General features: G+C 45.9%; 2 protein-coding genes across 5 annotated transcripts in view; one reads left to right on the forward strand and one right to left on the reverse strand.

Moving 5' to 3' along the window:
- The window catches only part of USP45 (ubiquitin specific peptidase 45), a 56,282-nt gene extending 54,498 nt beyond the window's left edge, over nucleotides 1-1,784 (reverse strand). For all 4 annotated transcript variants that reach the window (XM_080342364.1, XM_080342363.1, XM_080342362.1 and 1 more), the window contains exon 1: nucleotides 1,746-1,784. The gene's annotated coding sequence lies outside the window, so the exon portion shown is untranslated. The remainder of the gene's footprint in view (nucleotides 1-1,745) is intronic.
- A 3,269-nt stretch (nucleotides 1,785-5,053) lies between these two features.
- Nucleotides 5,054-7,219, forward strand: TSTD1 (thiosulfate sulfurtransferase like domain containing 1; the record flags this gene model as incomplete). The annotated part of the gene is made up of 3 exons (XM_080341406.1): nucleotides 5,054-5,285; nucleotides 5,487-5,646; nucleotides 6,940-7,219. Coding segments are annotated over 3 exons (456 nt in total), but the record flags the coding sequence as incomplete, so codon positions are not given.
- Nucleotides 7,220-10,146: the final 2,927 nt, after the last annotated feature.

Raw genomic sequence — 10,146 nt, forward strand, 5'->3', positions numbered from 1 at the left:
AGGGGGTTGTCAGAGCAGGTGAAGGAAGACAACAGCTCTCACGTAACTTCCCATCTACTCTGGAAGAGTGTTGTGGGAGTCAGCTAATTAATGGAAGTAAACCAGATAAAACCATAAAGAACTAGAGAAAACTCAACTGAGCTCTTTGAAAGTCAAAGTCTTGCCACTAAGCACAAAAAACTTCATTCCATTTTCCTCCTCAACACAAACTGCCCCAGTTTGTTTTGATGACATGTCTAAAGTGGAACAACTTGTCCTTGATCTACGATTGATGCTCACGGCAGAACCCATGAGACACTAGCTGCATTTCCGTGAAACTCACAGAAACAAAATTACAGAGCACCAGTTCTTCAATATTTCATGAAGAAATCTGACAAAATATTTACAACCGTAGTAAACTACACAGCAACTTCACACACGCACGTTCTGCTATCAGTCTGGCACATGCTCATGTCACTACTATGCTTCCATTTAAAAACATAGAAAATGAGAGTGCAAAGAATCCTTTAAACACAACTCTGCTTTATATGACTGTATGAAAGGATTATTTAATGGAATTGGGAAATATTTGTAGCTAAGGATGACACACAACAGAATACAGTGCTACACCTGAAGTTATTGCCACCTGCTTCTACATTCTTGATGTCTTACTTAATTATTCTGCACCTGTGTTTAACATGCTGACACGTGTATCCTATTTAACCAGGCGATTAGCAACCTATCTATAGCAAGAGGAGGATGAAGTCCCAAAGTAAACCACATAAACAGCAAAAGACTGAACGAAGGTCTAAAAAAAAATCCAGGAATCTGAGAATCAAGACATTAAATCAAATACAACATGTGGAGTTTGCAGTTACGGGTCTAAAATACAACATCTCTGATTAATTGAGAAGACTGTCACCAAGCTGTCACCTAATCACCAAGCACATCCCGGTCTGCGTTCGCTGAGAACTAAACTTGAGGCAGCGCAGCACCAGCGCTGCGGCCACACGCGTTACAGCCCTTGGCGTGGGGACCCGCAGCTGCCGCGGCAGCAGGGCCGGCGGTGGCATCACCAGGCCCGCATATGCCAGGCTGTCAGAGCGGGGCAGAAATAACCACGCCAGCCTCATGACACAGAGCGGCAAGGCCATTTTATAACCGTATTCACTTGCTAACTTGCCTAATGTAAAGTGAACGGAGCTTATGTTTAGACCCGACCAAAGGCGATGCTACCGACTCCCTCTAATTTAACAGACCGAGAAACTTACTGCAGGTCACGGAGACAGCCGGTGCTGCTGCCTCCATGTGACGGCAGGGATAACCTATTTTAGACCGGCAGCGGACGGTCGGCACCAGCAGCTCGTAGCCGGTTGCCCAACGCGAGCCCAGGCCAGCCGTACTCAGCCGCCGGTCCGGAGCACCGCGGCGAAGCGCCGGGCAGAGCTGCCCCCGGCAGCGGGGAGGGCTGCCGGCCCGGGGCCACGGCGGGGCAGTGCTCCCCGCCATGCCCGGCACAAGCGTCGCGGCCCCCCCACAATCCGCCCGGCTGCCCCTGCGCGGCGCCCCGCTGGACGCTGCTCCGCAGGCCCGGCCGCCGCCATGGCGGAGCGGAGCGGATCGGCCCCTGCACCCCCGGCCACTGCGCAGCGGCGCGGAGGATCCGCGGCCACCCGGCTCCGCAGGAGAAGCCGGCTGCGGCCCCGGCGCCTCCCGAGCTGGGCCTGCGGCCTCCCCCCTCCCCGCGTCGGGCGCCCCGCACTCACGGAACGGCGGGCGGCAGGCAGGCAGGCGCGGCGGCAGGAAGCGGCGGAGGAAGCTGGGCCGCAGCCAGGGCCGCGCTGCTCCGCTCCGCCCGGCGCGGCCCGCCCCCGGCCTCGCCGCGCCGCTCCCCGCCCCGGCGCGGACGGCTCCGGCGGGCTCCGTGCGAGCTGCCCCCGGCGCCGTGCGACCTGGCAAGGAGCGGGCGGCCGGGGATCGGGGGAGTGGTGCCGGGTCCTGGGCAAAACTCTCATCCCCAGTAGGAAGGGCGGTGGGGAAGCGGGGTTGCCCGTGGCTACCGGCCGGGCGGGAGCGGGCCTGGGCCCGCCGAGAGGCCGCAGGCAGCGGCAAGTCTGGCTGCGGGGCAGCTTAGAAACTCCAAGCAGGGGGTGCAAAGGAAAGGAGGCGTGATGGCTTTCCTTTCGTTTGCCGAGGTCTTGGTGAAAGACCTGAAGGTGCTGCACTGGATTTGTGCAGGTGGGGAGCAAGTTACAGGTTCGCCTGCGTGCAGGGGTGTGGATGGTCGTGCCCAGAAGTTATGCGGAGGGGTCTGAGCCCTGCAAAGATTTTCAAGGTAACCACCGCGGGAGAGACTGGAGGGAGATGAGAATCAAAGGTGTGTGTCCCACCTGAGGGACAGGCAGGGTAAAGGGTGTCCAGCACATGAGGGAGAAGGCAGTAGAAACTAGGACTGAGATTAAACTCAGCGTGTGTCTAGACAGCAATAGGGGCCTTATTTGGAGAGAAGACAAATCTGAATTAAAGACTGAGAGAGAGAAGTTTTATTGGAATAAGGTTATCTGGTGATAAGGCATAGAGAAAAAAGGGGGGAAGGGTGAAGTTGTTGTGGCACCCCTCAAAAACCAAGGATGGAAAACCTGTAATGGATCTGCTGACAAACAGACTGAAAGGATGGTTAGAGAAGCCATTGGACCAAGCAAAGACAAGATGTCAGAAAGTATTGTTGAAAGAGGTTGACGGATTAAGTGGGATTTGATTTAGGTAAGAGGAACTTTTTAGGCACTGGTGAGAACTAAGCACAAGGATCTGCAGGGAGGCTGCAGACTGTAACACAGGAGCCCCAGGACATGGTTTGTGAACACTGTGTTCATGGAGTCTATATGTGAAAGGGAGAAATAATAAGGGACAATGCTCTGAAACAAACTGGATCAGAAGTGGGTCCTTTCTCTTCCACACAGAAGAGATTTGAGAATTACTGCACTGCAAGGGCAATAGCTAGATTAAAAGGTTAAAGAGAAGGAAATAAAAGTAAACATGTGTGAAAGGGGGATAGTGTGATATAAAGGGGAATAGGTTTGTTTAGCACAGGAGAGGAGAACAGAAATATCTAGAGGGGGTAGAAAAGCAAGCAAAGGAGGTTGAAAATATGAGGTGGGAAAATGTTTCACAAAGAAAAATTGTTTGAATTCTGTACAGAGAGAGAGAACAGCAGGCTTTATGCACAGGTTCCCGTTGTTTTGGGAAAATGGGATCTAAATTAGAGTTGCATTTTAGGAAAATAGATTTGTCACAGAAATCAGCCAGGTCCCCAGCTTTCCTCCAGAAACACTCAACAATGCAAAAGCAGGGCCAAAGAAAGCCAACATTGACATTGAGTCTTGTCTGGGATTTGGTAATGAGAGAAAATGAGGAATCAAGGGCAAAGAAGACAGAAGCATGAAGAGCATCAGCAATCAGAGGCATAGATGAAAGAAAAGAGACAGCAGAGGGGGGGAAGGCCAAAAGCAAATAGTAAAGTATGGTGAAGAATACTATGGGAAGGCTGAAAAGTTTGTGGGGGAAAAAAAACCAAAACAGGTAATAGTCAGAAAAAGAACATGCAGTAACAAAACAAACAAAAAATCAGAAAAGCAGTAAGACTTGATGAAACCCTAGGTCTGTGAACCATTTATTTGATCAACAAAGACTTCACTCACATGAGAAGATGAGGATAAAGAATGTGCAAGGGTAGATGCAGCTGGGTTACCCACTGGGAAATGGCTCCCACACTCATCCTCAGAGGTACCTGTGCAGAAACGGAGAGTGAAATAGAAAGAGAGAGAGAGTCCCGAGAGGTGAAATGAAGAAAGCTGCTGAGGAGGGGTTGCGTGAGTGCTGGAAGATGGTGGTGTGAAAGTGAGAAAGTTGAATGAGCCACTTTCCACACTTTGACCATCCAGGGGTTTTCCTTGCTTGATCTCCTCTGACTTCAAATTCTCAGCCTCTCACAAGATGGATGGTGGATCATTCCTATTTCTGCAAGCAAGCTAATGTGTTCTCTCTTTGTGTGTAAATATGTATCATCCAGAATCAAAACCATAAATCAATTTATAAAAATGCAGCTTCTTGTGAATTTGCATTTCATATGACAAGTATCCTGATGCTCCACGTTGCATGCTTTATGGTACTTATGTACGCAATAAATGGAGAGTAGCTGTAGTTGTTCCTTTACTACAGATAAAATCTACAGTAATTGATACTTCAAAAGATAATTTCTAGGACTAGTGCACTGTACACATACCTTGTTGAAAATGGAAACCATACAAAACTTTGGCTGATCTATAGATACTCTTTCAGAGGTAATTTGCAAATGCCTATAAAGGAGGCCATGCAGAAGGGCTGGCAGAAGGGCAGCTAGTGAACCAGTTATATGTGCCAGGTTCAATTTGTCACACTTTACAGTACCGAGAAATATTTTGTTCTCATTTTAAAAAGGAAAACTCTCATTAGTAAATATTAAACAACAGACCCCTCAAAATGCATCTTTTACAAAGAGGGAAGATCCAATGCGCCTGCCTTTAAAGACTGGAACCACTGCCGTGTAATACATCTACAAAAGTACGTAGCAAATGCAGAGTACCAATTTAAAACACTGAGCGCGGGGGACCCTCATTTTTCCACTTAAAATATGCCTTGGCCATCAGTCCTTGGCGTGGGATGACTGACGGGAATTACTTTGAGCGGATTTGGCATCAAAATTCCTTGCCCCTGCTCAATCCCCACGCTTGTCTTTACCCTAGCCTGGCCACCCGGGCGGTGTTCCCGGAGCCCCTGGGCGGGCCAGCGCGCACCAAGGCCTCCGCGGTGCTGCCCGGGGAGCCGTCTCCTCCCCGGCGGCGGGGGCGGGCGGCAGGCGGCGGGGAGGGCCCGGGCGGCCGCCATGTTCGGAGGCGCGCTGACGGGGGCGGGGGGCCGGGGCTGCTGGCGGGCCCTGCGGGCGGCCGGCGGTGGCTGGTGGCGGGCGGCAGCGCCCGGTAAGGCGCGGCGCGGAGGAGTGGCGGGGCCCGGGGGGCGGCCGGCGTGAGTGTGTTAAACGTTACTGGGGCCGGGGGAGCGGGGCTGCGCCGGGCTGACGGGCTGCGTCTCTGTACCAGGTGCCGGGGCGGCGGGGGCCGCCAGCCGCGGGCTCTGCGCCGGCGGGGCACCCGGCATCTCCTACTCGGAGCTCAAAGACTTGAAGAAGGCCAACGTTCTGCACATAGACGTGCGGGAAAGGTGGGAGATCGACAGGTTCGGAAAAATACCAGCGTCCATCAACATACCGTGTAAGTTTATTGACATTGGTGCTCCCCTTGGCTCTGGACAAGCGGCAGTGGCTGAGCACAGAGGAGCTGTGCTAGACAGCTGCTAGTGTGCTGTGGGGCTAAATGTTTCCTCCAGAGGAGCTGGAAGCCTTGCAGTATCATCCTCTCTGTGGATGGAGAGTAAATTAGATTTTTTATTTATTTTTTTTCTGTATTTGCCAGTGGGTGAATTGGTGGAAGCCCTGCAAATGGACCCAGCGGAGTTCAAGGAGCAGTACAACCAAAAGATGCCAGCCAAGACAGACCCTGTGGTTTTCTCCTGCTTGGCAGGAACGAGAAGTAAACAAGCACTCAATTTTGCTGTGTCCTTGGGTTTCAGCAGGTAAGCTGCTGTGTGTAAAGGATGGGTTTAATGTGGCTTCCCCTGATGAGGCAGAACTCTTACTCGGCTTCTTGTGGGCAAGGGTAAGCATTTAAATGTGGAATATGAAAAAACAACTGGTGTTTGAGTTAGATACCTCCTCGTGCCTTCACTGAACCTTGAAAGACACCGTTGGGTGTGCCAGTAAAGTGAGGTGTATGGCCCTGTGAAACAGCCCCTCAGCAGCTCTGCGTGTCTGCTGCAGGTGACACAATCTGCTGTGGGACCACGCTGCCACTGAGGGGTTCCTCTGCCTTTTGGGGCTCCCTCACTGAGACCTCACTTTCTTCTACAACTTCATAAACGCTAGTTCTGACATGCAGGATGATTGGAAAGGTGGAGAACTGCTTGCTTTGGTGGAAGTACAATCTTAACTGAAATAGTTCATGAAACCACACCCTTTGTTAAATGGCAGTTCTACCTGCACAGTTCACCGTTGACAAAGTATGCCTTCACTTCCAATAAAGCATTAGATTGTTTGCCAGGAGTAAAGCAGCGAAGACAATAGCTAAAAAGACAAAGAGATTGATAGACTGGAAGCAAAAGCAACATTTGGGTGGCAGAATTGTTACACCTGTGCCAGAAGGTGCTTCGCTGGCTTAAAGACTGCAGATAGAATTTTTAAAATTGGTTGTTTGCTCATGTTTTCACTGAACTGCAATTAATGAACTGGAATATCCCTGCTGATTCTAGTCAAAAGTATGGAACTATATTCTTGTTTAATAAATATATTGTTTTAATAAGTGCAAAATATCCCGTTACCTGCTTTTCATGCTGCCTCATTGAAGGAGCCGGTAGTGTGTGGTGTGTTTTCCAAAGTTTAGTTTTGTGCCGGCTTCTGTCAGATCTATATAGCATGTAGGTTTGCAAGGAAGTAAAGATCAGTGTGCTGTGTTTATTTGATGACAACTGAAGTACTGGACATAATAACATGTAGATGTCCCACTGCAGTGTGGGAAGTAGCGAACTGTTTAATTGATCTGGCTGCTACCACTTTTGATATTTGATCTCCAGCATTGTGTAATTTGGAAGAAAACAGTTACAGAACACACTGCATGGAAGCAGGCAGCATTAGAGTACAAGCAGTGTCAGTCTCAACTGGTCATTGAAGCTAAGCACAAGTGTATTTGATTTTAGAGAATTTCTGTATTTTTTTTCCCTCTCATTTTTTTTTTCTTTTGGGTTTTTTGCAATGTCCTTTTAGAAACTTTTTTCAAGAAGAGTCTTAACATTGTATCTTCTGCATATTTTCAGAGTTCAGCAATATGCTGGTGGCTTTGAGGACTGGGTAAAACATGAACCTCCAGAGAAAAAATGAAGATGACTACCTCAACTCTTGCCCCATTAAGGCTTGATCGTGGTTTGTAGATTTTAGCATTCAGACTACGTGCATTCTACTTCCAGAATACAGCCCACTCCTGTTTTCTTGTGACATTTACCTCCAAATAGTCATCCATATCAACTGCCTGGTTTGAATTATATCCAAAGACTACATGATGCAAACAGAGGATGTTACATTTGTTCAGACTTTACTTTGGGCTGGTTTTTGGTGAAAGTGTGATATGTGAACAGAGCCTAAGTGCTTGTTATGTTTACTAAGATTTTTGTATGACTTTGTTTATGACTGTTTAAACTAATGATGATGGTACAAATAAAATTACCCTTTCCCAAATAACTGTGTTGGGTAGTTTGTTTAGAGTAGTTAAACTACAGATATTCTTATGGAATTGGGGTAACTGTCCTAAACAAAGATTTATTATACTTAATCTGTAGCTGTAGTTGTAAAATATTTGCTGTGTTATCAAAGAATACGAGTACAAATTTCTAGGTTTGTACTATATGTTTGTAAGGCAAAAACTTCACTACTGGTCAGATAATACAAAGAGAAACTGGCCTGTTGAAAATGTTTGTGATTCCTTGTTTTAAAAGTAAATCCATTTTTATACACAGATCTGCTTCTGAGCTCTAACGTTCAGTCAGAAGTTTCTGTTCCCTCAGCAGCTCAGTACAGAGTAAAAACTTGCCTATATTTGAAGTTATTACAGAGATGTAATTATTTTAGGCTGGAAAATTCAAGGTGTCCAAGGAAGTTACTGAACTCCCTTTCTTCTTTTATGTACATTAATTTGCAAGTCTTAAACTTTAAAAAACAAACCAACCCATCCCATCCCCACCTGTACATTTCCATAGTCATAATTGTAAGGATTTTGTTTGGTTGGTTTTTAATGCTGTTAGCAGTTCAGAGGAGCAAAGGTGAGCTGCTTTGGCCTCTAGACAATATACGTCCTAGCACAGAAGTTCAGGATTCTGCAAAATGTCTGGAGAAAGGAATGAACATTTCTCATTCTGCTCTAATCAGTATTGCAGGCAACATTCACTTGTCCTGCAGCTCTTCCATTCTGACAGTGCAGCCTGTATGGCGAGAAGAGGAACTAAAAATACGTACCCTGTCAGGTTTAGAGAACAGAGAAGAAAAAGTACCTAATCTTACTAGGATTTTATTTCTACTAAGTCCCCCAGTCTCTGCAGTCATTTGTTTCTAGAGGAGAACTTCTGCAGTTGGCACAGCCAGTGGTGTTAGCTGGGCTGCCCTGACGGTGAGAAAATACACGGGTTTCTGTTCTCTCCTCTCGGCTAACAGAGACCCTGTAGCAATAGCTGTCATAATAGTGAGTAATGAATGCTACATTAAAGTTTGTTTGGTACATTTAAAACTACGTAGACACAAACAACAAACAATTAATTGGGCACACCAAGATCTGTTGAGCCCATTATTTTGTTTGGCAGCAACTGTGGTCATAAACATCTGAGGAAGAGCATAAAGCACGATAAACACGTACTGGTAACAATCACCAGATTCTCATTTACAACTCTGAGTGCCTTGATTCTTCCTTCAGGCTTTACATGTCTGACTATATTTGAGTATTAGTAAATTTTCAGCACAAGCTCCCTGCAGTCACCATGGGCTGCACTGGGTTTAACAATGTGTTGTGAGAAATCTTTTCCTTTTTTGCTTCTCAACTTACCACATATTGTTTTCATCAGGTGCTCCTGCTTTTTCTGTTAGAAATGATGAACAGGTGTCACCTCATCAGTCTTCACACCACTCATGACTTTTATAGATCTCTGCTATCTCTTCTGAACTGAAAAGTTGTGGGCTTCTTTTGTTTTTTTAAATAGGAGAGTCACTGTACACCTCTTTTTTAATTTTCATTAGCTTTTATTAGCCTTGGTAGTTTTTTGCAAGGTGTTTCTCACACTATCTGTAGCTTGTCAAAGTTGATGATCCTTTCTGTGTCTCCCTCTGTATCTTCCTCATGTAGATATAACTTGCTTTTCGAGTTAAATAACTTCTCTGATCCACTTCAGTTTGCTGTCTTCTAGATTTTCCCTCAAGTCTTTTTCGCACAGGTGGCCTGTGTTTGCTTTGACACTCCACTGTCACCTTTAACCATATAATCTGTGAAGACCTTCAGCTACCTCTCTTTTAATGAGACATCTCATTATTATGCATTTCTCTCCTTCAAAATGAAAGACAGTAAAGGTGATTATTTTTGTGTCTGGCTGGTAGCAGAGCTTTCTTCTTATAACTGTCATCACTGAATCCAGTTCCTTTGACTGCACTTTATTGCCTTTCACTTTTTACACTGGGATCAGAACTGGTAAATCTATCCTCACCTCCCCAGTAAAGAAATGTTGTAAAATACTTCTATTTACCATCAAGAAGTGCCTGATATTTTAGCTCTAAGGTTTAGGTCACATAAGTACTTTAAGTGTGAAGTCTACAAAGGCTCTTGAGCAGCAAGAAAACTTCTAATCACTCCAGCCAGAATTCTTCATTAATAGTGTGAAATCCCTCATTTCAAAACATTAGCTTTCTTAGCAGATTATGTGGTATATGTGAGAAGACTGATGTTTACCTAAAGAACAATTCCTCTTTAAGAAGTCCACACAGTGGTCAAGTTGCATTGATTTATTTCTACTCCCCAAGTCCACATTACAAATAGCACACTTTAGACTTCAAGAAACAAAGGCAAATAGCCAAATTCCACTTCATCAATCAAGTGTCTATAAAAGGTATGGATCAAATGGCAAGAAAAGTACCAAGGACCAAAATTTATATATTTTCTATCTCACCCAAGTGGTTTGAGATTGTATACCTCATGTTTTATGAAAATAACCTGAACAGAAATAAATGCTAGTAGCCTAACAGGCTACATACAAACACACTTCAGTTACATTTCACTGAATGACCAGCCAATTACAAAGACAAGTATTTGCAAAAACAGGGGGTTTTTAAGGGGCCAGTTTTTTGAACAAAGACACATTATAGAGCAGGAGTTTCAACTTCCCTCTAATATCTCAGACAAGTGAAATGTGTTGCTTCAAGGAAAAAAACAAAAAACCACCAAACAAACAAAAAACACAAAAAACCCCACACAACTATATTCTTGCACTTTA

The sequence above is a fragment of the Nesoenas mayeri genome, assembly GCF_963082525.1.
Source record: "Nesoenas mayeri genome assembly, chromosome: 3".
Classification (NCBI taxonomy): Eukaryota; Metazoa; Chordata; class Aves; order Columbiformes; family Columbidae; genus Nesoenas; species Nesoenas mayeri.